The sequence below is a fragment of the Scophthalmus maximus genome, chromosome 7 (genome assembly GCF_022379125.1).
Source record: "Scophthalmus maximus strain ysfricsl-2021 chromosome 7, ASM2237912v1, whole genome shotgun sequence".
NCBI lineage: Eukaryota > Metazoa > Chordata > Actinopteri > Pleuronectiformes > Scophthalmidae > Scophthalmus > Scophthalmus maximus.
The window spans coordinates 2,899,744-2,927,157 of record NC_061521.1 but is presented as its reverse complement, the minus strand read 5'-3'; the positions used below and the strand labels follow the sequence as shown (position 1 = coordinate 2,927,157).

At 44.7% G+C, this 27,414-nt stretch overlaps 2 protein-coding genes and 1 non-coding gene across 9 annotated transcripts; 2 read left to right on the top strand and 1 right to left on the bottom strand.

Annotated features, from left to right (window-relative positions):
• The first annotated feature begins 1,330 nt into the window (after positions 1–1,330).
• On the top strand, positions 1,331–18,716 carry eif4g2b (eukaryotic translation initiation factor 4, gamma 2b). Of its 5 annotated transcripts, none has more exons than XM_035642182.2 (22): positions 1,332–1,551; positions 2,684–2,792; positions 5,030–5,095; positions 5,686–5,838; positions 8,554–8,656; positions 8,811–8,942; positions 9,166–9,232; positions 9,318–9,469; positions 9,675–9,785; positions 10,086–10,268; positions 10,623–10,764; positions 11,323–11,486; positions 12,433–12,474; positions 12,586–12,702; positions 13,071–13,199; positions 13,305–13,409; positions 14,126–14,341; positions 14,608–14,866; positions 15,000–15,204; positions 16,248–16,456; positions 16,989–17,110; positions 17,211–18,716. In XM_035642182.2, the coding sequence occupies exons 8-22, from the start codon at positions 9,386–9,388 to the stop codon at positions 17,274–17,276; spliced, it is 2,154 nt and encodes a 717-aa protein (XP_035498075.1). In that variant the 5' UTR covers positions 1,332–1,551; positions 2,684–2,792; positions 5,030–5,095; positions 5,686–5,838; positions 8,554–8,656; positions 8,811–8,942; positions 9,166–9,232; positions 9,318–9,385; the 3' UTR covers positions 17,277–18,716. The 5 variants fall into 5 exon arrangements, with proteins under 5 accessions (XP_035498077.1, XP_035498075.1, XP_035498078.1 ...); XM_035642183.2 differs by having other exon boundaries at positions 1,334–1,551; positions 12,586–12,699; XM_035642184.2 differs by lacking the exon at positions 12,433–12,474 and having other exon boundaries at positions 1,331–1,551.
• LOC118316095 lies at positions 12,805–12,978 on the top strand. Its single transcript, XR_004795098.1, has one exon. It is a non-coding gene; the product is annotated as a small nucleolar RNA SNORD97 (small nucleolar RNA).
• Positions 18,552–27,404, bottom strand: LOC118315151 (coiled-coil domain-containing protein 88B). 3 transcript variants are annotated; one of them, XM_035642187.2, is made up of 9 exons: positions 27,216–27,404; positions 24,675–25,389; positions 24,010–24,150; positions 23,287–23,487; positions 22,213–22,400; positions 19,742–19,955; positions 19,457–19,555; positions 19,267–19,334; positions 18,552–19,034 (listed from the first exon to the last, which is right to left on the bottom strand). In XM_035642187.2, exons 2-9 carry the CDS (start codon positions 24,939–24,941, stop codon positions 18,875–18,877), a joined length of 1,338 nt encoding a protein of 445 aa, XP_035498080.1. In that variant the 5' UTR covers positions 24,942–25,389; positions 27,216–27,404; the 3' UTR covers positions 18,552–18,874. The 3 variants fall into 3 exon arrangements, with proteins under 3 accessions (XP_035498080.1, XP_035498082.1, XP_035498083.1); XM_035642189.2 differs by having other exon boundaries at positions 24,675–24,930; positions 27,216–27,403; XM_035642190.2 differs by lacking the exon at positions 23,287–23,487 and having other exon boundaries at positions 27,216–27,401.
• Positions 27,405–27,414: the final 10 nt, after the last annotated feature.

Genomic DNA, 27,414 nt, shown 5'->3' with positions numbered 1-27,414 from the left:
TGATTTGCTATCCTTGAAAGGATGAAAACTGAAAACAATTTGGTCTTGTAACACATTTTGTATTGCTTTTTCCTTTGGTGCATGACAGTTCAGCGTATCACATACATAGATATTTCTTGTTACAGTACAAATTAAGTCTTTGCCATGAACAAAAAATGTATAAAAAATCTGTAACACTCAGTCACGTCAGTAAGATCAGCAGCTTTAGGGGCATATCAATATTGAAATAACTAGGAGGGCTATCTATGCAGCAGATTATAACATCTATAAATTCAATCAGCCTTGCTCATGTTACAGGTTTATCAGTTAGTGTGATACATGTCCAAAAACTATCCCATGCTGGTGCTTTATCCTTGTGAACAGTATTCATCCTGTTTAACAAATGCTCATATGAATCTTTTTTTATCATGGCGTTAGCCCACTCTTTTAAATTCTGGAGTTTTAGGCGTTTTCCAGTGTTTAAGTATCGTCCTGGCAGCCACTGTAATGCCAGATTCGTACACATTTTTTCTGAATGATACTAACATTCACACAGTAACCTACAAACAATGTGTAGTAGAGTAATGAAAAAATCAAGATACAGTAGCAAAAAGGTTTCTATATGAACCATTCCAATAACATTTCTACAATTAATTTGTACGCCTTTAGATTGACCCATATAAACACTGAAAAACAATAGACTGCTTCTTTATAGCAATCACTTGACAATAAGCCAATTGTCAATTTATGACTATCAAAAAAAAATAATTGAAAACTGAAATATGACGACTCGATTCTATATGACCACATAAAGAACTGCAGAAAAACCGTACCGTACTGTAACAATTACTTGTGGCAAATGCCCCTCCATTAATCAAATAATCAATAATATGGTGAAACTAAAAAGATAATATGATTCTAGAGTCATTTAAAGGTGTGCAGTGCTTATTTGTGGTACTTGTTTGCAAATCTTACGGCGCATGTTTGCCTAAACCAACTGCAGCTCATATGCAAAATATTAGCAAAGATACTTTTTGTATCTATTGTTGACACTTCTTTGTGAATCATTTGCATATTCCTCAAATGGGTGGAAAGCGCATTGTGCACTCACTAAGTACTAATGTGCTGCCTTCGTCTCCATTAATCTAAGCCCATAAGCAATTTTCTTTTCCTGCACTGCAGATATTAAATTGTATGTCAATCAACATGAAGGAGGCGGCCGCTTTTTAATTTTTTTTATTTCAGGGTGCCTCTCATTGGATGAGGTTTGTCGCTGGGAAGAGCCTTGCAGACCCGTTCTCCTTTGCGATTGGCCCGGACGGACATGGCAACAAAAATACGTGACCAATGCAAACCGTCGACTTCCCTGTCCCCGTGAGGCAGCAAAGCCGTTCGAGCTAGCTACCGCAAACACGCCAGGGCATCGATGTTTGTGTCCGTGCGGGTCATCTTTTCCGCCTTTAGCTCTCCTGACCATCCGTCGCGACGACCGCATCTTCTTTCACAACTCATGTCTCGTTTCTTCTTTGGTAGTCACACGCAAATATAAAACTGAAGTTGCTTTAGCGAAAGGTAAGGCATAAATATATATATATATATATATATATATATATATATTTATTTTTCCCCCTCCCCTTCCAAAACCGCACCGGTTCGTCCAAAATGGCTTCTGCTAGCTAGCGGGCAGAGGTACTAGGCAGTAGCTGCAGCAGCTTGCTCAAGCTAACTGTAGCTAACTGTAGCGTATCAGCCTCGGAGCCGGCAGACGGTTAGCCTAGCTCACCGACGGCTCAGCTGATTTACAGTCGGGTAGGAAAATGGCGCCGTCGCCTGAGCTGATCTGACAAATATTTGCAGGGAAATAGAAAATGCATCGTTTAGATGCCATTCAATGTGACTCGTCATCGCGTTGCACTGCTCGAGGATCACGTCCTTAAACCGGCCGTAAATCCTCAACTGACGCGATCACTGTTGTCCGGGGACGTTAGCGGCTAACCCACGCTCGCCCCCCCCCTGCATTGCGATGCAGAGATAATGTTCCAGTTTGCAAGCCTCCTTCCTGGCCACCGATCGGATCAGACACAACTCGACGGGGGCGCAACCTCGGATCAGACAGCGACACTGTTCATTGTGTGTAACAGCAGATCCTCCTCCTCGAATGAGACGAAAGTTGCGTATTTGTGTGAAATCCCGAACCCGCTATGCGGTGAAGCATCTTGCCGATGCCGTGACGTCGCCAACTCGGGGAAAGCTAGCGACCTAGCTTCCCGAGTTGACAACCCGTTAGCCGGTTAGCTGACGCACCGTTTGCTTTCGCCGTAGCGCGGGGACGACGACTGGACATTGCTGCGTCGAGGCGCGACACTACCTAATTAATATCATTTTATCGGGGGAGGGGGCGTCGTGTTTATTACGTGTCGCAGCAAAGAGGTTGTCATGAAACATTTGAGTTTGCGTTGGTGTGTTCGGCCTTCAGCGAAGACGTTGCTACTGGACAGTTCAGGAAGCTAAGCTGAAGCTAACCGACAGTGGCCTTCAAAAAAAAAAAAAGACGATTCTGGGGACTGTCTGCTTTACCACGTTGTGACTGTTGTTTATGTCCAGTGTGATGTCATGCCTTGTTTTTCCCCCAACGCCCACACAGTTTACTAATCGCCCCTCCCCCCTCCCTCTGTTTTCTTCTTCTTCTCCTTCTCCTCCTCAGCACCGTTTCCCCCATCCCTTCCTATTATTCTCATTCTTTTAAGTATTCTTCATTGTCAAGCCGCCAAAGTGGAGAGTGCGATTGCAGAAGGGGGTGCTTCTCGTTTCAGGTAATGATCCACAACTTTGAACAGAAAAAAAACAACACACGTACACACACACACACACACACACACACACACACACACACACACACACCCCGTGGTTGTAGCCCTCTGCAAGCAGGCTGCTGGAGTTTTTCGGTCGGACACTTGCAGGATGTGGGTGGAAAGCTCAAAATGGCTGTCAAACTGCTGTCTTTGTTAAACCTTCCAAAAAAAAAAAAAAGGGGGGGGGGTGGGGTTGAGTAGACATAATAAAGCCTTGGAACAATTCCTGTCCTGTCGGCTGTGCAGTGGCGATGGCTGCACGCGCCCTGTCCATTGCACGTGGTCGTAGTCGACGGGATGTCCCACGACCTGGATTGAGTTTAAAAATGGCCAAACTCGGGGGCTTCGAAAAGCTCTGGGCAAGGTCGCAGTCTCATGATGCAACCGTTTAAGTTTTATGTTCTTGAAGTTTCGATTTTCACATTCAGCGGGCGCATTTTCTGTGATCATTAGGGCATTGAATATATAACTTCCAGGTTCGCAGATGCCCCGAATAAACAGTCCTCCCCGGGCACCAGCCAATATCCGCAATTGACTTGCAAATCTCCGCACTGTCATGAAATATTGAATATTAGGTGTCTGTGATATGCGATCAAATAGAGCAGTCGGTTTTGGAGAATGACCCGTTTAGCTTTTCTTCCACACCTGAAACCATGTACAGTGCTCTTGTTTTCTGTGCTGCACATAATGTTTGTTGTTTATGCAATTTTTTTTTGTCCAATTAGTTGTCAAATACCATCAACGATAACTAATGGGTTTCATCTATTAGTTATGAGATGAGATGAGATGAGATTCAACTTTATTGTCATTACACATATACAAGTATAGAGTAACGAAATGAGGTTTGGCATCTCACCAGAAGTGCAATAAGCAGATAGTGCAAGAGTCTGTGCTATGTACAAAAGTAATTACAGAATTTACAGATAGGATTAATGGGATGCTATAAATATAAATAAATACTATAAATATAAGTATAAGTGTATTCTACAGACTATAATATACAGATTAAGGTGCAGTGAACATGCTATGCTAGGTAACAGATAATATACAGAATATACAGAATATGGACAAATGTACAGGTCGATAACTTATTGAGGTGATATGAACATACTATACAGATTTAGTTGCAGTGGACAATAATACAGGTGGATGAGAGATGTGTGTGTGTGTGACCAGGAGGAGTGGTGGGGGGATGATGGGTGTGAGGAGATATGCAGGGGCAGGGGGGTCAGCGGGGGGCAGAGTTCGGAAGGGAGACAGAGTTCGGGGGGCAGAGTTCAATAGAGAAACAGCTCTGGGGAAAAAGCTGTTCTTCAGTCTGCTGGTTCTGGTCCGAAGGCTTCTGTAGCGCCTACCAGAGGGCAAGAGGACAAACAGTTCGTGGGCAGGGTGGGAGGGGTCTTTAAGGATGCTGCGGGCTCGACGCAGACAGCGTTTCCTCTGGACGTCCTCAATGGCGGGAAGTGGACACCTTGTGATGCGCTGGGCAGTTTTTACCACCCGCTGTATCGCCTTACGGTCTGCGACAGAGCAGTTGCCGTACCAGACTGTGACACAGCTGGTCAGGATGCTCTCGATCACACAGCGGTAGAAGTTAGTCAGTACAGCTGAAGACAGGTGGTGTCTCTTCAGTGTCCTCAGGAAAAATAGGCGTTGGTGGGCCTTCTTAACCAGACTGGAGGTGTTAGTGGACCAGGAGAGGTCCTCTGTGATGTGGGTCCCCAGGAACTTGAAGCTGGAGACACGTTCAACAGCCATCCCGTTGATGTGAATGGGATTGTGCGTGCTTCCTCTTTTTCTCCTGAAGTCCACGATGAGCTCCTTCGTCTTGCTGGTGTTGAGGAGCAGGTTATTGTCAGCACACCAAGCGGCCAGATGCTGTATGGTTAAAGTTGAGCCCCATGAAGTTGCTCGCAACTGTAAATTTGAGCATCCAATCAGTAACTCGTGAGCCTAGGTTAATCAATAATTAGAAGAATCAAATAGAGGCCAGTTACAAAGGCATACGCTTTAGCACTAATGTCAAAATAGATTTTTTTTTTGCTGTTGATGGGAGACTAGTTTAAACTCAATTTTTTTTTATGACAGCAAAATGGCTTAATAAGCATTACAGTAAAACCTGTTTCCTATGAAGTGAATATGAAAGGTGCACTTCATCTTTCATTATTGTGTGTCAATATTTGTGTTTGCCTCTGCAGTGCTTCTTCGGGGGGAGGAGGTGGTAGGGGTGCACCTCAGCACCATCCCAAGACTGTCGGCAACAGGTTTGTCATTAGGCCTTTTTTTCTATAGCATGTTCAATTGTATAACGATTTAATCAGTACCACTTATGTCACCAGTGACTATTGTTATTAGTTTCCTCCACTGCTGAAATAGAGCTACACAACCGTATTGAGTCTTCCAGGAAACTCTGAATTTGGATACCCAGAAGTCTTGTAAAGTCATGCTAAAATGGTGCATGTTGTTTACTGACCAGTCTGAGACAATTTTACAATAAATGGTATAAAGGCATTGACACTCTTGTGAAACAAAAACAACAAATACTGTTTTGATTGTTTGTGTTGAGACAATTATCTACACCCAACACCTGGATTTAATTTTACATGAGCAATAAGATAAGGCAACAAAGGATGTTCTTCTCTCTTTTTATGGTCCAAATGTGTGAGTTGGACTAGGATAGACTGGGTAGTGCAGTATTCCCAATATGAATGTGCAAACGTTGAAATAAGCACTCTAAAGGATTTATTTTAACAACTAGAACAAGAGCTGTATCATAGTCTACTTTTCTGCATTGGCCCCAGTGTCATCCGATTGTGTGGCACCTTCCTCAGTCTCTCACTCTGTACTTCTGCAGCGAGTTCCTGGGGAAAACCCCAGGGCAAAGCGTTCAGAAATGGGTTCCTTCACGAAGCACTAGACGAGATGTCAACTCCAGCATCTCCGGTAACTCCAGCACCTCCAGCAACGAAAAAGAGCAACACGATGAAATCTTCAGGAAAGTGAGGGGGTAAGGTTCAAACCCATATGCGTTTCCTAAGACATTTTTTGGGGGCTAGCTACTTCTTCCCCAGTAATGGTCTGCAGTGTTTTTCCAACAGCGGATCACCACCACAAAATGAATTTGAAATTAATGTAGGGAAACACTGGTCTGCAAGGATTCTGATCTAGACTGCTGGTCCACAAACTCATTCATTCCAGTTCTTACAAGATGTGCAAAACCCGTTACTTCAACCGGTTAGTGTTGTTAAGCTCGCTGAATACCCTTACAGGCAAATAGTGCTCTCCTGAAGTAAAAAGCCTGGAAATGTTTAACCAAATTCTTAACTTTCTATCTGCTTCCCCTAACTGGCTCTTTTGTCTTCAGCCTTCTGCTGTAGCTGTCATTAATCCAGATCAGGAGCTTAGGATGTTTATCGAGACCAACTTTCATGGTTTTCTGCTTCTTGGGTGTTGTTGACACTCTGTGTACAGATGATGTTGTCAGTCCAGTAGAGGCAGTGACATGTGCTTAACGGCACTCGAGCCCTGTTCCCCTCCGTGTCAGCTGATTTTTACATGTACAAAAGAAGAGGAGATTCCCTCCGGCAAGTAGGTTTGCTGGTGGCAGCCACAGGAAACAGTTGTTTACTCTGCAGCCTGAGCTCGGAGAAACTGAGAAACCTACTGCGCGTGTTTACTCATGTGCAATAATTGAGCCAGATTTAAGCTAGACTTGTGTCATTTGATATAAAACATGTTCTGATTCCTTCTCTCCTTCCTGAATTTTTTTTTTTCATCATCAGAAAATCAAGGTGTCCAACATAAACTTCTACACTGATTGACACAATGTAATGTTGTCAGTAGATAGAAAGTCAGTAAAGAGTGACTGAGTCAATGCGTACTAGAAACCAAACCTGCAAATTGCTAAAAGACAATATATAGACTTTGTAGTTGTCAGTCGTTGCAAAACAAACAGTGAATAATTCCTCAACAGTGAAGAATTAGGAAATCTTTGATGGCTACAGTTAAAGATGCAATGCAGTATAAAACAATAATGGAGTGGGTTTGACTTAACATTGACCCAAAACAAGGTCTTTGTGTTTTTTATATCCCTGTGGTGCTGATGCAGTGTCCTAAAATTAACCCATAGATCAGTCTGGGTAATCGTATTGCTCAGCTTTGTCCAGGAAAAATGAAGGGGGGCATGTCCCTCCAAAAAGAAAATCTGGATATAAGAGTCCACATTTTGTGGCACCTCGCCCATTCTAATGCCACTATCTGTATTATAATAATAATAATTATTATTATCATTTACATCATGTACATAAGGCAGCACGATGTAGAAGACCGCAGACACAGGGGTACTCTATCAATTCAGAAATAATCTGTTTAAATGAATAGACGCATACTAGTTTGGTCCTGAAATATGTATTTTTAGGAAATATTTCTTTTTTTAAACCTAAGCCTTAGAGGGAAAAAAAACATTGTCCAGTGTTAAGTCCAGTACATTGTCCTTTCCCTCCAGAGCAGGAGAAAAATGTCAGCATTGTTTTGGCACTGCATCCTCAGCCTTATATTGGAAGGGAAAACCTTGTCCAAGGGTTGTTTTTGAAATACACTGGCTTCAGTTGCCCAGGTGTCAACAACAGTATTTACTGTATGGAATTGATATAATGAGGTATATGACTTCAAAGTCATTGAGCCTTTGCCTGAAGGAGGAAATGCCCCAATTTTTAAGGAGACGCATGATGCTTGTTCAGTTTTTGTGGGTGGGCGGTAGAGGGTGCTTCTCTCTCCGACAGAAAACACGGCTCCAGAAGCTCCTGAAATGTCAGTAGTAAAGACCGATGCTTAAAGTCCTCCTCTAGTCAAAAAAAGTGTCCCTGTCCTCTAAAATACCTGACATTGACTATAGGGACTTGTATCTGAGGAAATGTTGTCAACTATAGAGGTGTTTTCACATTCCTCTCCTGGAGGAGGAGATTTCTGTGCACGTCTCTGCAATTTCAAATTCAAACGAATCCCGGGCAAGCTAGATTTGGTACGTCACAAATGCAGAAAACCAGTCGTTGTCGAATATGTAAATGTGAGGCAAAGAAACCGGAATCTTCCAGTGCCGCAGAGGCAGCGCATCCATTAAGGGGGCGGCAGGTGTGTTAACAGACAGTAAGCCTTGGCATTAGTAGTTTGTGAAAGTTTTTTGGCTGAATCTCGCCGATGTTGCCGCTAGCCATTTTGTTGCGCACATCCTTTCACCGGTCAACCTTGTGCGAGCAGCTGTGGTGGGCAGGGCCTGTGTTATTTGCATATCATGAAAATTCCAAATCTCAGAATTCCTCAATGAGGGAGAGAGAGTGGATGGTTTCCAGCCCCAGGGTTTAAATTTTTTTAAGTTAAAGTATTAGGCATAGCAGATTATTTTTATATACTTTAAAACGGGACTGGAGGGGATCTTTATGGCCGCAACAAAGCCAGGTACAGCGAAAATAAAATCATGAACCTGAATGTGAGAAAAACATTCAGGTTCTCCCTTAAAGCAAAACCTTGTAGGGAGAGCAGGGGAAAAGAAGAATCCGGATGGAATCTGTTTTTCTGACCTGTTCCAAAAAAACACTGGCACACCACTACATGCAACTAAATATATGCAAAACACCTTGATCATCAATCTTTATCTTCCACAGTCACACTGACATTTTACTTTGGCTGCTTCTCCTCCCCCTCCCCCTTGATTGTATTCTTCTAGCATACTCAACAAACTCACGCCTGAGAAGTTTGACAAGCTATGCCTTGAGCTCCTGAACGCGGGCGTAGATTCAAAACTCGTCCTCAAAGGAATCATCTTGCTGGTACGCAAATATATTTAAAAAAATTCTTTAATAGCTCTGCTAAATGGAAGTGTGTTCATCGATGCTTGGCAGGCTGCTCTGAGTTACTCGTACCCGTACGGTGCTTATTATAATGACATTGAGTGGTCCCTCTCTGGTTCCTACTCCTTCTCAGATTGTAGACAAAGCCCTAGAAGAGCCGAAGTATAGCTCGCTCTATGCTCAGCTATGTCTGCGCTTGGCAGAGGACGCACCAAACTTTGATGGCCCTTCATCTGAGATCCAAACATCCCAAAAGCAGAGCACAGTGAGTGTGGCTGTTCCCATTGTTCATTACAGTTCAACACTCGGTTTTCTCTTCTAGAACACAATTCATGTTCAGCCCTCAAAGCCTTAATAAAGCCACCAGTACCCCTTTACTCTCAATTTAGGGCTTTTTTAACGCCCTTGTGTAATTCAAATGTAAATTTGAATTGATTACATTATCATTTTTGTGTGACATCTAACCGGAGTCTGTGTTGCTGTTGTAGACCTTCAGAAGACTGCTGATTTCCAAGCTTCAAGATGAATTTGAAAACCGCACCAGAAATGTTGAAAGTGAGTCCCCGTCTTTGTGCTTCCTCTGGCTAATCTTATCTTGTAGCCCGTCCCCTAACTGCATTCCCTCCTCTCTCGTCACCAGTCTATGACAAACATGATAACCCTCTTACTTCTGAGGAGGAGGAGCAGCGTGCCATTGCCAAGATCAAGATGCTTGGCAACATTAAATTCATCGGGGAACTTGGCAAACTTGACCTCATCCACGAATCTATCCTTCATAAGTGCATCAAAACAGTACGTGGCCGCAATTGTTGTTGTTTTTTGTTTGAAATGCACATCTTTTGACTGTGTTTGTAGTCACTAGTTTCTCATTTGTACGGCTGCACAAGACAGTACCGGTTAGAATCAAAAGAAATACTGCATACCTTCATGAAACCAAGAGAAGAAAGATCCCGTATGACCCCAGGCACTTGTCTCCTCTCCTTAATCTGTTCTGAAGCTTCTGGAAAAGAAGAAGAGAGTCCAGCTCAAGGATATGGGGGAAGATCTGGAGTGCCTCTGTCAGATAATGAGAACAGTGGGGCCGAGACTCGACCATGAGAAAGCTAAGGTAAACCGCTCCGGCTCTTCATCACTGCCATAAACCATAGCCGTCTGAAGAGAATGCATCTGGGTTTGACTCCGCATGGGGTCCGAGGGTTATGAGGTTCTAACAAAAAAAATGTCACTTTTGCTGTTGCAGAGAGAAGTGCAACCCTTTAAAGCTCTAAGACCCCACTTTTGTGGTCCAGCCAAAACAGAAATGAAATCATAAGATTTGGCTCCCTTTTCATCGAGCCATAATTCCCATCACTACTGCCGTTTCTCATTCCCACCCTCCTCTTCACTCCTCTCTCCCTCCTTTTCCCAGTCTTTAATGGATCAGTACTTTGGCCGTATGCGATCCTTAATGAACAACAAGGAGTTGCCCGCTAGGATCCGCTTCCTGCTGCAAGATACAGTGGAACTACGAGATAACAACTGGGTCCCCCGCAAGGCTTTCATCGACAACGGACCAAAGACGATTCACCAGATCCGTCAGGAGGCAGTGAAAGTGAGTCCGCTGGTCATTGTTACGAGTGACCACATGTCGGGCTGTTAAATGGTTGAGGTCCCACACGACAAGAGGTGGAGGCATGCCCGTCTGAATGGCTCCATTAATACAAGTTTAACATTATTATCCTGTCTCGCTTACCGAAAGCCAGTTTCTGCACATCAGCCAGGCACGCTGTTGTGAGTCAGCAGGAGTGTCCCGAAATAAAATGTGCCTAGGTTTGTAATTCATTTTCTGGCTTGATAACCATCGTTGCACACTTGTACTTGGAAATTCCAGTCAAGTTCTGGGTTTGACTCTTAATAATGTAGTGGCAGTGTCATGACGGCGGCTGTGCTCCGTGTGTCCATGTAGGATTTGGGTGTTTTCATCCCAGCACCCATGTCTCAGGGGATGAGGATGGACTTCTTCCTGGAAAGCCCCTTCATGCCCAATAGAATGAAACTGGACAGGGAGACTCTTGGGGGATTGGCGGACATGTTTGGACAGATGCCAGGTATGGGCTGTGTTCCAGTGGGGTCATGTAGCCATGTTTGTCTGTGTTGATACTGGACTCACTTTTTAATACTTTCTGTTATTTTGAATCTTTTAAAAATCATGGTTATGGTTTATTTTTTGTTTTTTTAAATCATTTTGGAGTGGCCATTCACATGTTTCTCCTGCATGGACTGACACCTGTGTAAAATCTGTTCTAACATTCTCCAAAAGCATTTTGAATCAGGAGCAACTGAACATGGTTGTGGTTTCTTGAAGAGGTTTCACCCTCATCCAAGAGGCTTCTATGTTGTGGTGAATCCCCTTTGGAGTGTGGGCGGGGCTCGTAGGAGTAGAGATGACTTCCTTCTCTAATTTAAACCATCTGTCTTCCCTGTCCAAACAATGTACATCTGTATGATGACACTTTGTAGACACTTGTGGACGAAGGTGACAAAGGCAAGAACTTAACAACCAAGCCCAGTTGCTCCTGATTCAACCCCCTCGTGGAGAACTATGACCTGGACGAGTGAGAATCTCTACATCTATTGCAACAACCTCGATCTTTGTACCTTGACAGGCGGTGGGATTGGAACTGGCCCGGGGGTTATTCAGGATAGGTACTCGCCCACGATGGGGCGCCATCGCACCAACCCGCTCTTCAACGGCCACAGTGGCCACATCGCCACTCCACCACAGTCACAGTTCGACATGGGGCCCAAGTCTTTTGTTAAGTCCAACCAGGTAAACCTACTAACTTAACTATTAATATGATTTTTTTATTTATCAGGCAAATGGTGAATGATGATTCTCTGCAGATCCTGAGCTCAGTGTCTGGTGTTAGAAAGGCCTGGACTGTCATGGGACTGTGATAATAGAAAGTTCAGACTTCATTGGTTAATAATAGTTCTTGCGGTATAGTACTTGTATCACCTGATTGTCAGCCCTCATGGGAATCTAGTGCATGTCCAATGTGCCACCTACTGGTGTAGGCACTAATACCTCTAGTTGACAGGGTAAGGTACTGAGGCCAGCTGGGGTTGTTTTTTTTGAGGGAGCTAATCCAGGTGGTGTTCATGACGGTTCTGTTAGTAGCTCTTCGTTGTTCTTTGGTTTTTATGTGGAAAGAACATCAAGGTCGTCCTTCACCTCCCTTTCTAACTTATTATTTACCAGGGACAGTGCCCTAATCGGTTCCATGCTGTTAATATGCTAATTAACATGCTATTTTTACCTAAATAGTTTGTTTCCCTTGCCTTTGTTTGTGTGCACTGATATTAGCTTTCATATGGTATATGGACTGTCAGTTATGGTATTGTCCACGCTTAGGAGTGGTACATTCATTGTGTCTTACGTTCAGCTCGTGGTCAGTCTGTCGTGAGTTAAGTGTTGCCAAGTCAGGGCGGTGCTCAGCCGCCGTGCCAGTTTAAGCCACTAGATTTCGATTCGTACTCCCTTGTCTGATTCAGTATTAGACTGTTTTGGTTATATGTTTGTATATTGTAATTAAGAAGGTTACAGTATGTAGTAGCTGCCAGCTTCTTGTACGTTGGTATTTGTTGGTTTCACTTGGGTACACTAATATCACAAGAAATGTACAAGTGTTTGCATCCTTTATAATATTTAGGTACAATTCAAGTCACCTTTAGTCAATGAAGCTTTTTTCATATTGTATTTCCTCTTTGTGTAGACCCACACCCACACCCACCAGTACAATAAAGAAGACGGCACGGTGGGCAGAGTTTTGAGTTTTTGTATTCTTAACACATGGCTTTGAAACCCTCCGCTACAGTTTGGGTTAAAAAAAAAAATAATAACAGTTTTCTAATGTGGCTTTTGACAGGTTCAGAACCAGCATTTCCTCAACCAGAACCAGAACCAAATGGCCCAGCAGCAGGTCCAGTCCAAGGACCTGCCTCCGCGATTCAGCAAGAAAGGCCAGCTCAATGCAGACGAGGTAGTAAGTCACGTGCTGTACTGAAAAATATGTTATGCTTACATTTTGCCAGATCTATAATTACACAGGCATTATTGTCTGTTTTCGTGCAAGTGTCAAACCTTCATGCCCACTGATTATAAAAAGACGCGTTATTCTGAGGAATACAACCTGCCACCAGTCTTTCTTCTTCCTTTTACTCTCTCTTAGATCTCCTCTCCATCTTTCCTCACCTCTCTCTCCTCTCCCCTTTCAACCGGTGGCTGGTCCGCTGACTGCGATTATGAGATATGAGGGCATGGCTTTCGCTAATATGCAGGTTTGGGGTCGTATAAAGATTGTGACTAAGCCTTCTGTGTGATCTGTGTCCACGGCGCCTCGTGTTTCCACAGATCAGCCTCAGGCCCGCTCAGTCATTCCTCCTGAACAAGAACCAGGTACCCAAGCTCCAGCCTCAGATCCCCAACATGATGCCTCCCAGCGCTCAGCCCCCGCGTACTCAGACCCCCCCTCTGGGACAGGTAGGAGACCATCACTTCTCACAGTTTACCACTGGCTTATGCATAAGTGGGTGCAATTTATTTATTTTATTATTTTTCTAACAATCACTTACCCTTTGACCTCAGCCTCCACAGCTTGGCCTGAAGACCAACCCTCCACCCATCCAAGAGAAACCGCAGAAGATAAACAAGAAACCACCTCCTGCAAGGGAGGAACTGATCAAGATGACGGTCAGCAAAACCATTAAGTTGATTTTCCTTTTCTTTTTAAATCTGTAACCACATTTGATAAACACAAACTATGGATGCTTGCACAAAAACGGTAGATTACAACAACACATCTTTTGAAACGAATCTAATTGCTATTGTCTGGAATTAACTTGCATAAATTGTAAGAATGTACCAAAATGAAAAATGTTGGCTTAAATCAAACAAAGTGAAACACTTCGCCAAATAACCGAATGCTTTTCCCCCCATTTATTTAGCCAAATTTTTCACCATTGTATAAATTACCTTAATGTGCATTTTACTTTGTTGTCTTGATTTTCAAGGGAAAAAATCAATTGCAAAAGTTGAATTTATAAATATTTATATAACAGTGAACTTTTTCACATTCCAGCAGACATTATGCCAGCAAAGCACAATATAACTTAAAATGGATAAATTTGAACAAAATGAAATGAAATACTTTTTTTTTTTTTTTTTTGCTATTTAAGTCCGAAAAATTTCCGTGACGCTTCCTTTGCAGCTTGCCTGATGAGTCACTTACTGCGATATTTACTTTTACTGAGAGCTATCAAGGCAAGAAGCTCACTTTAGCTTTTCAGATATCCTGCCTTCTGACATTTGGGACAGTAAAACACAACCTTACTAGACCCAGGTAGTTAGGAGAGCACAGAAGTGTTTGGCCACAGCTCAGGTCTTGTGCATGTGAATCCCGTGTCTAGGAGGCGATCGTGACCGAGTACTTGAACAGCAAGAACCTGACCGAGGCTGTGGGCGGCGTGCGAGAGATGAAGGCTCCCAAGCACTTTCTGCCGGAGATGCTCAGCAAGATCATCGTGTGTTCCCTGGACCGTCCGGACGAGGACAAGGAGCATGCCAGCACTCTGATCCACACACTCCGCACCGAGGGCCTCATCACCGGAGAGAGCTTCATGCAGGTGCGAGCAAAAGGCATCAATCTAACATTAACAATACACGTTAGAAAAATAATTATACCAGTATTTCAAGTTCAAACCAGCACAAAATGCCTCAGCAAAAAACAAAACTATCTCATTTAATTCTGACATTTTCAGAATTATAATGAATTACCCACAAAGGTTACTGTTAATCGTGGATGACATATTTAACCCTGATGACACAGTAGGGGGCTATATCAATATTCATGCTCTGGCTTCTCGCCCGCCCCCTCCCCTCACCCCCGCAGGCTTTCCTCAATGTCCTGGACCAGTGCCCTAAGATCGAGCTGGACGTGCCCCTAGTGAAGTCCTACCTGGCCCAGTTCGCGGCCCGGGCCATCATCGCGGAGCTGGTGAGCGTGGCGGAGCTTGCGCACCCCCTGGAGAACGGCACCCACTTCCCCCTCTTCCTGCTCTGCCTGCAACAGTCGGCCAAGCTGAGGGACCGGGAGTGGCTCACCGACCTCTTCCAGCTGAGCAAGGTCAACATGCAGAAGATGCTCCCAGGTATTTCCCTCCTCTCCACTCCACTCCCATTCTCCCCTCCAGTTTTATTCTAAGAACACATCAGCAACACAAACATACCACTGAGCACGTTGTAAGCCCCCCCTCCCCGTCTTAATAACTGACCACTCTGCAGAAATTGACCAGAACAAGGACCGCATGCTGGAGATCCTGGAGGGGAAGGGCCTGAGCTTCCTGTTCCCGCTGCTGAAGCTGGAGAAAGAGCTGCTGAAGCAGATCAAGGCAGACCCCTCTCCACAGTCCATCTACAAGTGGATTAAAGACAACATCTCTCCCAAGCTTCACACTGATAAAGGTTTTGTCAACATCCTCATGACCAGGTGAACACCCCCCCCACCCCCACCCTAATAGTGCACGAAATCCAAGTATGTTTACCTCATTAAGGTATAAAATATGTTATTTGTTCTTTGACATTTCTTGTCATATAAACTCTTCAAAACTCAAATGTACCTATTTTAATGTGGAGCTCTTTCCTCACCCTGACCATCGTCCATTGCAGCTCCCCCTTGTGGTTAGGAGACATTACTGCCACCTTCCTAGGAAATCTGTCATCTGTTTCTCTCCCCCTACAACATTTCTCAGCTACCAAAACCGGTTGACTGGACACATCACTCTCTCCCTAGTGGTCCATCAAAATTAACCATGAGCAGAAACTGGCCCCAGCACATGTCATACACTCTTAGAGTCAAATATACCCTACTTTCTTTTTATATAATGATGATAATAATAATAAATAATAATTTTATGAACTTTATTTAGATAGTATGTTTAAAAACAGGGTTTACAAAGGGCTCTCAAAGCAATGAGAGGACAACATGTAAAAACTAGAACATTAAATCTAAGCAAATAAATAAGAATAATAAAGCAATAGATTAAAATAGAATGAAAGCAATAGAACATGAAATTAATATATGAATATTTTTAAATACAACAGCGTTGTCTCGTCAGTTTGCCGTCTCTTTTTTAACTAATACCTGGATTAACATCTGACCTCATCTCACCTTTGGGAATTTAAGAAGCTGCATTTAGGAGGATAAAGATCCACTAGTCCTGCAGTTAGTGGACTAGTGGTGAATTCTCACCACTGACCATTTTAAAATACAACTCACAAGCCTACCTGCTTAATCCTGCTTTTTTATTAGTCAAAGGTTGCCTCATGTGCACCCTTAATTTAATTGAATCTTACTTTTAAAGTAATTTAACTGCATTATGATCCGTTGGTTTTATTCAGTTTCTCATAAATCTCTTCTCTTGCATTTAAATGTGGTAATATGAATTAAAGTGACCAGTCCAATGTAATCTGACTTTGTACGAGAATGCCTGCTGCAGTCTGACTAAACGGTGTCCCGTCATCTCTCCCAAGTTTCCTCCAATACATCTCCCAGGATCTGTGCATGGCGGAGTGCGATGAGCAGCTAGCAGCCCCCTCCAAAGAGCAGCTGGAGCAGGAGAAGCAGCTGCTGCTGGCCTTCAAGCCCGTCATGCAGAAATTCCTGCACGACCACACCGAGCTGCAAGTCAGCGCCCTCTACGCCCTGCAGGTGCACTGCAATGCCAGCGGCTTCCCCAAAGGTACAGGGCCCCCGACAGGCCGCTAGCCAGACCCATAAATCAGCCAGGCCAGAGTAATCGTATTTCAACTATGCTGGTTGTGTTGTATGTGTCAACTGGTAAGAAACAAACTGCAGTTCAGAAGTGTCACAGTTGCAGAGTTTGTCCACTAGAGGCCAGTGTCGAGTTTATGTTTGAACAGCATGTGGATGTGAATACACTGTCTCTCTCACAACCATGTAGATGCTACAGTGCTCTTGTATAACAAGTTTTTATTCTTATTAGGGCCCGAGTTCCACTGACGAAGTCAGAGTGGTCAGTGGATCGTAGGAATCATTATTAATATTCTGCAAATAAATCTCTAATTTGAGGCACTAAATGTGCTCCGACCTCCCGAAAAATTTGCACAAGCATCTGAAATGGTGAATTTTAATTATAATTTAGGGGTCTCGGGCACGGTAGTACAAAAATGAAATGACCTTATCACATTTCCTCCAGCTTTAATTTTTTATTGTAAATGTCTAATTTTCATTTCCCCACTTTGTGCACTAAGGCATGCTGCTGCGCTACTATGTCAACTTCTACGACATGGAGATCATTGAAGAAGAAGCCTTCCTTGCATGGAAAGAAGACATTACCCAAGAATTCCCTGGAAAAGGAAAGGCTTTATTCCAGGTACAGTGATGCCAATTAGTCAGTTTTATTTATTTTGCATCTGCAGTCGAGTTTAAAGATTGACAGGACGGTTGTGTTCACCGTATTTCTCCCCCATCAGGTGAACCAGTGGCTCACGTGGCTGGAGACGGCGGAGGAGGAGGAGTCCGAGGACGATGCCGATTGAGAAACCGAGCGGAGGGGTCGTCAGAAGTAGAAGATCGACCCCATTACCTTAATCGCCCCCCTCACCTTTCCTTCATTAAACTCCACGCTTAATTTAACCACTACCACGCAGCACTCGGCCGCTTCGCCTGGCAAATGTAAAAAACCGAAAGCTTGTACCAGTAGGGGCCTCGCGCGTTCCCACCTGCACCGCGGCGACCGGATGACACGCATCATTCGATCTGTGTCCAGATCAGCTTCGTAAAAAGTCTGCAGTGGCTCTGTCATATTTCTTTTTTTTTTTTTCTTTTTGCTCTGACTGTGTTAGGTTTGAAACAACTTTTTTTTTTGTTCACTGTATTGCATGTTTTTCATTTCCACTCATTTGTTTTCTGATTTGAACCTTCCCCAGTAGGAAACCTCTTCATTTAAAAAAGTTTAGGATGCCTCCTTAAATCAGTTGAACTTTTAGTGGTGATCTTCACCAATGTAAGGTTCAAGTATAAGACGAGACAAAAGGTCTAGTCAGTGATCTGCTTTGTGATCTTGTGTCAGGGCCCTGCCTGGATTCCTTTTCATCACACTCACATGCACGTGATCTTTGAACACAGCAGAGGATTTAGATCACACACCTGAAAATCCTCAGCGACAGGCAAGTGTGAGAGTGAAGCATAAGATGGCAAAACATTTCACAATGAATTAAGATGCATGTTTAGTTGATCAAAAACCTGTTTTCCACTTCTAATTTTTTTTTTATAAATGTGCTCTTCATAGTCACTGATGAGCATCTTCCTGTTTTTTTGTGATCGCTTCTCCCTCTTTGTTGTCTTTTATTACACAAACGGTTGCAATACTTATCCTCCAACTGTTACAATATTTAAAAAAAAATGTTTCCAATTGTAAACGTTTCCAATTGCCTGTGTGTCTACCTCTTAGTTAGATGGGCTTTTGTTTGTTCGTTCGTTGTTCCGGGATAATGAAATTGACTGAAGAACCTAGACCAAGCAGATGGTGCAGTGTTTGATTTAGTCCTGGCCCTAATTGCGCAATATAATTTATTGAGGCAAATGTTTCCCCGTGAAGTGCCGCGCGGTTTACAAGTGTTAATATGAAATATTGGAAGAAAAAGGATTGTTTCATATGAATTGAACAGCTCTGCATCACAAATGTACCCGTTAAAAGGTAACGGTCTCGCCCAGAAAATTTGGAGTCACCGTGATTGTTTTGAATGTTCAATGTGGAAAATTAAACGCAAAGTGATTTTTTTTTTTTTTATATTTTCCTTGAATTGGAACAGTAGAAACAAACTTTTTACACTTGCTGTAACTCTCCCAACGCCCCAAGAGCTAAAAAAGGAAAAAGAACCTCACCCAGCCAGGTTTATGTGCAAGGCAATGGATTTGGATCATATTTATTGTGCACCTCTATTGCTTTAATGTCAATAAAGTCCAGTTCATGAGCACCAACTGTAATTTTCACTTTTATTTACACCATTTTTCCTTTTTGAATATCTGAACTTTGCATGAGTCTCACACCGGAGTGGACCCCCAGTCGGTGAACAGCTGAACCACCGATGCCTTGCTGAAGTGGCGGAGATGCTCGACTCACGGTAGTCGCTGATCACTCTTGGTCCGTCGGGATCCAGAAGTATTCCACCACTTTCCTGCTTCTGCGCGCCGGTGCCGAGTCGGGCCGCTCCCCTCCGAGGGCGGGCAGCTCGTCAAAGTGACCCGGACCCGGATCCCTCCCTGTGTGTGGGGCCGAGACCCTGAGCATGGTCCTGAGGAGAGAAATTATACCCACAATGCAACAAACCTGCTGTGGAAGGAATTACATTTGTCTTTAAATTGACCTTTCATCCCCCCGGACCTGCTGACTTGTAGTTGTTTCTTGCCCATTGTAGCTTACCAAAGCCGTGCTGTTCTATCCGTGTATCTATAAGCTGTAGTTGTAGCACAATCCATTGTAAAGAAAAAAATAAACGGACCTTGGGGCCTTGATCCCCCGGTTACCTGGATGAGCTCCTCTCAGGCTCCTCTGGACCGGACTCAGGAGTGGAGATGTACACAGGGTCTCCCTCCTGAACAGAATCACACTACATCAGACAGAAACTGGTTTCATTTTGCAACTGTCAGATTTAAAGATATATATATATTTTTTTTAAGATAACCTGAGCAAAGGCAGGTGCAAAGATCCCCTCACCGTAAAATTCCTCGGGGTGCCGTCTTGATTTTTAAGAATCCTAACCCTCTGATCGCTCTCTGTCATGCAGAGGAAATAGCTCTTGATGTTGGCTTGACACTGTTGCGTGGGAAGAAACATACCATTTATGTCAAAAGTCTATTCGACAACAGAACCAGAATTGCATTTTGAAACCCCCCCTTGAAAAAATGTGGAGGAAATTTCCATTATTGCAGACCACACTGCAAACAGATGATGATATGGAAACTTTTTACTCCTGCGACATAAGTGATGCTTTTTTCTCACGGCTTTGTTCTGCCTCAGAGCCGTCAGCTCCTCCTGCGCCCTGAACCTGTCGGCCAGCTCCTGGTGCCTCTCCCTCCAGCTCAGGCACTCGGACGTCCTCTCCTGCCTCTCCTTCTCTGCCAGACGCCGCTCGGCCTCGGCCTCCCGCTGAGCCTGGTGGGCCTTTTTGCTCTCCTCCTCGGAGGCCATCGCTCGGCGCCGCGAGCTGCTCTCACTGTGAACCGGAACGCAAACAGAATTGTCTCCCCGTGTTTTCAGAGTGTTACGGATGTCGGGACCGAACGTGCCTGGGAGGAAAATGAAAATGTCTTCCTTTCATGCAGATGCAAAAGCAAGGAAATTCTCAGCAAGCAATCAAACCCCTGTGGCATATCCGTGTCACCCTGTCCATGTAGTGTGTTTGGTTAGATCCGCACTAACTGAGCACATCTGGATTCCGGAATTCCCCCCCCCCATTTTGACCCTGAAGGATCACCCAGCTTCGCTGACGAGAGACAGGGACCACCCATGCACACGTCAAAATTAAAGTGAAGAACTGGGATTTATTAGCTTCTAAGTGAACATAGCCTTTGACAAAAGAAATAGCACGTCTTGAGAATCTCATTTCAGCAGAGTCCTTCACTGACTTTCATCTTCATTTCATCCTGTTCATACAGTTAATGTAAAGTGATCGGCTACATCATGGCCACCTGCCTAATTCTGTGCAGGTCACGCTTTTGCTGCCAAAACAGCTCTGACCCGTCGAGGCGTGGACTCCACAAGACCTCCGAAGGTGATGCTGTGGTGTCTGGCACCAAGGCGGTAGCAGCCGATCCATTAAGTCCTGTCGTATCTCGCAGCTGCTCCATTGCACTGGGATCTGGGGAATTTGGAGGCCGAGTCCACACCTGGCCTCCCTCAAACCATTCCTGAATCCTTTTTATGGTGTGGCAGGACACATTTATCCTGCTCAAAGGGGCCACTGCCATTCAGGAATGCCATTTCCATGAAAGGGGTGTACTTGGTCGGCAACAATGTTAAGGTTAGGGTAGTGTTAGTGTCAACGCAACATCTACATGAATGGCGGCACCCAAGGTTTCCCAGCAGAACATTGCCCAAATCATCACACTGCTTCTGCCGGCTTGCCTTCTTCCTATGGTGCATCCTGGCTCCACCTCTTGCCCAGGTAAGCGCTGCAAACGCACCCGACCGTCCACTCGATGTAAAAGGCTTGATGTGATTCATCAGACCGGGGCCACCTCCTTTCACCGGTCTGCCGTCCAGCTCACGATACTCACGTGCCCGTTGTAGGCGCTTTCTGCGGTGGACGGTGGTCAGCGTGGGGAGGGTCACGCAACCCCATTCGCAACAAGTGTGTTCTGACAACTTTCTATTCGAACCGGCAATCACTTTTTCAGCACTTTGTGCTACAGTAGCCCCTCTGTGGGATCAGAAGACCCAGGCTACCCTTCGCGCCCCACGCACGCCCGTTCACTGCTTGTCCTTCTATTAGACCCCCTTCGGCAGGTACTGACCACTGCAGACCGAGAACTCCCAACGAGGCTTCACATTTGGAGCTCGGACCCAGTCGTCTAGCCGTCACAATTTGGCCCTTGTCAAAGTCGCTCAGATCCTTGTGCTTGCCCAATTTGTCTGCTTCCAACACATTGACTTTGAAGACTCGAAATTCCCTTCACCGCTCATAATGTCATGACCGATTGGTGTATGATGCGGCACCCGGTCGGTCCCAAATGGTAGCCAAAGAGGCATTTTAACCAAATTGTACCAGAAGACAGATTGTAAACATGATTTCCTCTTTGGCTAAGTGCCCATACAGTCATATGCAGTATATTGTTTGCTGTTATGGGTTGACTTATTGCTTCCTGTAGGCGGAGTGAATTGTTAACTGATATGGTTACAATCAGTCATGACATTCACCCACTGAGGAATGGCCTTTTCCTATTTCTTTCTTTACAAAAGAAGTAGGAGATGCTTTGTATGGAAAACACCCTTCCCCTGGCCCTCTTGACATTGTTCCAACTTCCCTCCTTCGAGACGTTGGGTGGTCCTATAGCCCACTGTCAGTTGTGAACAGTGTTCCGACTTGTCCGTCGGATTAGTTGAAGTGCTTGAAAAACCCAAACCTCGACTCGTCAGTGTATACAGTACATACAGACACAAGACAGCATTTTAAGGGTTTCAACAGAAATCCTCTAATTCAAACAGATACAGCTGAATCATGCTATAAATATTGCATTTTTTGGACTTGACATTAAAATCCAAATATGGACGCAGTTCCATCGCTCTCTATCTCTCTCACACACACACACACACACACACACACACAAACACATCATATGGCCTGCTTAACTTTGGAGTACACCAGAGCTCTATCCTTGGTCCTCCTCCCTTTCTTCTTCATCCAGCACATTCTTACCCTCTGCAGTGCATTGAGTCACTAATTCCTCCCACTGCTATCTGACCACACTCACCTCTCTTTAACTTGGACATTCTCTTGCGTGACCTGTCTCAGCTGGTGTCGGAGGTCGTCCCTGTCTCCCTTCAGGCTGCCGTTGTCCTGCAGCAGGGCCTGTTTCTCCCCAGACGCCCGGTCCAACTTCAGCTGGGTTTCAAAATAGTTCCTCTCTGTTTGTGCCAGCAGAAGCTGTAGATCGGTGTGCTACAAAAACAACAAAAAAGTGAAGATGCCAAATGAACCAATCGATTCCCTCCACTGATAGTTTTATATGCTGTTTAGGTCCTGACTGATTTAGGGAGATCATCTAAAATGTTCTTCACCTGTTCTGGCTAAACATATTATGCCATCTGCTGTTCATTGCTCATGCTCCTCAACATGTATCTGTGGAAATGGTGGTGATAAATATTCTTTCCTCTTGCCCCATGATAAAGAATGTCTCAGGCCTTTTAAATCCTCAAGTCACATGGGTAACAGGAATTCATTCTGAAAAGTAAGTAATGAAAAAGTTTTTTTCAATCTAATGATTGTACGGAAGAGTATTAGGGCCAGGCATAAGGAAAATATGAGAGGAGGAAGATCTTTTTTTTATCTTGCATTCCGAGAATGAAGTCGAAATGTCGAGAATAAAGTTGAAATACCAATTCGAGAATAAATGAGAAAAATTGTGACCCGGAAGCAGTTTTCGACTTAATTCTTGAAAAAAAACAACCAGTGAGGGTTCATTTCACAGAATACAGGCTTCAGGCACTTCCATTGGCATTGGCTTCACTTTCCGGACCCGCTAACTGCGTCCATAATGCAGTCTGTGATTGTGGATCATATATTCAGCGGTGGATTAAAACATAGTATTGCTGGCAGGAGGCTCACCGACGTGTTTTGAATGGACACCAACACTGGTGTCCAATTGGGACAAAAACACTAACTGCTGGAATTTGGGATAAAGTTGCACAGCGTGTAACGTCCCACCCCGATGGAGGGCACATTGCATGCTCTACTGTGGTTTCACTAACTGCTCCCTCTAAGTGTCCCTGCTCTGTTGCGAACAAGTCGTTCTTTTTGGAGGCGGGTGTGCCGTTTGTGAGCGTACGTCTTTTTTCAACTGCCGCATTTCCTCGCTCAGGCGGCCCCTGTCGGCCTCGGCGGCGTCTCGGTCCCGCTGACATGCGAGGGCCCGCGCCTCAGCCAGGGCCCTGCCCTTCTCCGCCGCCGCCCTGGACTCCTCTGCGTCGCCTGCGGCGTGGGAGCACAAGGTCGCCCTCTGCTGGCTCTGATACAGCTTCTGATTCAGCTGATGGGCGTCAGAGAGAGAGAGAGAGGGGGGGGGGGGGGGGGGGGGGGGGGTATGTACTGTAGTGACTCGGCGAGGGAACAGTAGAAGCGTGCCTTTGTCTGTAGATGTAACACAATACCGCTACAGAATCAGACACTACTACGTGGCATGGATGGATGTAGGTTAATGGTATTTCGGATTGGAACTCCATTTTACATCCACGTAAGAACACTTCATCATATCAGACTAGATTGAATCTGATCTATATATTGTTACAACTCCAATCCATCAGGGTGTAGTGGCGTCTTCATAGTTAAACACTGCACTAAATTGGAAATGCAATATTAAATCACCGGAGCGCTGCTTTAAAGGCTAATATACAGTCTTATTACATTCATAGTGAAATGATAATAATATTCCAAGTGATTTACAGTATACTGACAGGGGCTATGCAGTGGTGGGTGTCTGTGCTTTCTTTTCCTCAGTGGAGGCAGGCCTGTTGTTTCTTATCTCTTGAGAGATGGGCTGCTCTGGGTGTACCTCTTTGACCTGGGCCTGCAGCTCCTGGTTCAGGCTCCTGAGGTTCCTCATGGTCAGCTCACTCTCTGTGCGCAGCACGATCCGCTCCATGTGGATCTCGTTCGAGAGGTACTTGTTTTCTTTCCTCAGGTCCTCGCATTCCTGAGGAGAGTTGACACCATGGGAGGCAATTAACGGATTCATTCCAAAGGATATAATAACTCGTTAAAATGACGGATTACATAAAATTACCCCCCCCCCCCCAAAAAAAGATGTTAATAACGGATGACGTCATGCCGTCATATGGCGTCATAATGGATGACTTCTGTGGATCCTTTGAAATACAACTGATCTGTAACAACAAAAGTTCAGTGGGTCATCTGTAACTGTGGCGGTTCGCGTTTACATTTTTTCCTCATCACCTCATAGGAGATCTAGAAATCAACGCGGCAAACTCCACTTGGTGACGAAGATCGTGCGACTGACCGGAAAGCCCCAGAATAGCCACTAAAGTTACTTTGTGCTCAACTCTCTCACACAGACCACACACACCAACACGCGTATGTACATACATAATACTATCATAAAATCATACACATTACTGGGGATTATTCTGAAAGGATTTTAGACTAGTGAATACTGAACTGTGTATAATAAACATAATTTTAGTTAAATCTCTCACTAACCTTCCTCTTTCTGACCAGCTCTCCCTGCAGGTGGTTGATCTGGAGGAACGAACCGTTGGCGTTGATGGCGCTGACGGGCCTGACCGCCCGCACAGGCCTCCTGGGGGGCCTGGGGAGCACCTTGACTTCCTCCGTTACCCCGCTCCCGAACCGGCCGCCCCTGTTGACGCTGCTGCTGCTCATGGAGAAGGACGTGCACAAGCTGTCGTCCAGCGGGGACTTCCCAGCCGCCTGCAGGTCCGTGTGAGATTTGGCTCTGAGGGACATTGCAAAGCCAATATCAAGGCACGTACACTTCGCCCTAAGCGCGAGAGTGCTCTGAGGGAAGACGGGCCTCCGGGTCTGTGGTCATAACACAGGCCAGCGACTTGAATGAAGTTCTCGGTTTCGTGCGGAGTTCACGCGGGTGGATCCCATCGCCAACTGAGCGCCGTTCATTATTCATTGGGTAACGTGATAGGACACACCTTTCGTGGGACAGAGGCAGGCACAGCCTCTGTGTTCTGCTATGAGGACACCTTTTTGTCTTTGCTGACTTAACGTCAGATTCTCACATAAAATCCTGTCCATCAAAACACTCAGCATTTGAGATGACATTTTGAGAGGCAGGGACAAGGTCTAAGGGGGGCCACCGGCCTGGGCTCCACAGCCGAGAGTCAAGCGTCCTCATGTTCGACAGAGCGGTGGGGTCAAGAGGGCCCCCGGGTCTGGACTGCTGTTGAAAAAAAAAATGTCAACATTGCTATCAGTGGGACCTCTTTTTAATCCAGATAACTGATACAGGCACACTTCTTTGCCATCATTGCTTTGGTGGTGTTTGAAAAGTGTGGGACGCCACCGGTGCATTTATTTTTATTCATGTGAGTCAAAAGACATGTCAGGAGAACCACTGATCACGTCCCTGTCTTTTAACCATGACCACAGTCTTAGCAAAGTAGTTTTTGTGCTTAGGCCTAACCATATCTGAACCATATAGCTGTGGCAGCAAATGGCAACCCACCGTGACCCGGACCATTGGTTTGTGAACTGCTGTTTTAAAGCCTTGGGTTTAACATTTTGACCAACGCCATGTTGGATTCTTTTGCAACTGGATGTCGTCAGAGAGCCTGTCCACTGCTTACCCGCCTATACCTGCAACCATGCACTAATTGGATGGTACCAGCCTAGAATCACTGAGCAGCCACGCTCCAATACAAATGGTGCCTTATCGTCTATTTGACTCTAAATGAGACTGTAATTTAAAAAATAAACATCATGCTGTATTGAAGAAGACTCAAAACTAGAGATTGAGACTTCTATTGAGACTGACTTCTTTTTGCGAACCAGTGAGTCGCCCCCTAAAGTTGATTCTAGAGAATACAGGTTTCAGGCACTTACGCATCATCGGCTTCATTTTCCGGACCCAGTGACTACGTCCATTTTTAGATACAGCCTATGTCAGACCGCAAACAGGATCATGTGAATCACGTTTGTAACGGAGGTGATATGTAACGACTCTGGGTCCAGTTATTCAGAGGTAATCTCAATTGATTTTGGATGATGGATGAGATCAATGGGTTGTTCAAAAACTAAAAACATTTGGAAGATTTGGATTTGAAACACGTGGTCAAAACATCCAAAATGTATTTGAATAATGTGTACATATTTTTATTTTTATGATTTTATTGGGCAGGTGAGGTGTTTTTACAGTGTCTTGGTGCTCTGACAGATATCACAGCACTTTATAAACTCTGGCAGGGCCAACAGCTTCACAGGGAGGGGCTCACACAGACTAAAATGAACAGACTTTTAAAAAAACGAAATGTTGGACTGCTCCTTTAAAGCTTATGTTTCTTTCTGGGGGATCCGGAGACGGAATGTGCCTCTGCAACAGTTTAGACGACATTCTTGATACCGTTTCATCACCCTGACAATACACTTCCACGAGCTGTTAATGACACATTCCTTCTGCCCGGCGTCACATCCCCCGTTTAATCCACTGTTGAATAGGCCTCGTATCAGGGATTGGTGCTGACAGTTTTACACTGCACGGCCCCTTCCCACATAACAGATAACATAGTTGGATTTGTGGAAATTTGGTATGGTGTTTGTTCATGAAACTCCTTTTTGAGCTTTACCAAATATATATAATAATAATTCTAGCGCAGCAATACCCTTCTGTACAGTTCTCAGTTTGTGATGAAAACAAAGGTTACCACTGCTACTTTTCTCCATCGTGGATTTGTTAATAAGGTCAAATATGAAAAGATATATTTATAGGGAAAGAATTTATCAAATTTTTATGTCAACATTGGGTTTTGTGTAGAGGAACGAGGGCAATGTCAACAAAATACAAGAGTTTGAGTGATTTTAGGGTGAATGTGAGCCACGCACTCAAAGTCAAGACAAATGTCGCAGTTCACTGGAAGAGCTCCAAGGGACTATAGAGTAGGAGAGTGAAGGTTGGTTATTAAAAAACCAGACGGAAAGATGAGGAGGCCGAAGCACGGGAACAATGTGGAGGAAGTTCCCTTTCCGACCGGCCTGTCAGAGCAAACATACCTCTGGATGACAGATGCTGGCGAAGCAGAAAACCACTGAAAGTGCCGGTTTGATAAAGAAGCGTGAGGCAACCAGCTGCAGGCGACCGATCGGCTCTTCAGTGGGGCCAAAGGAGCATTTCTCCTGGAGCGACCATTGAAGCGAGTGTTTCCTGTCACACCCGCTCTAATATTTCCCGGAAGTCCTCAAGTTGTTATTA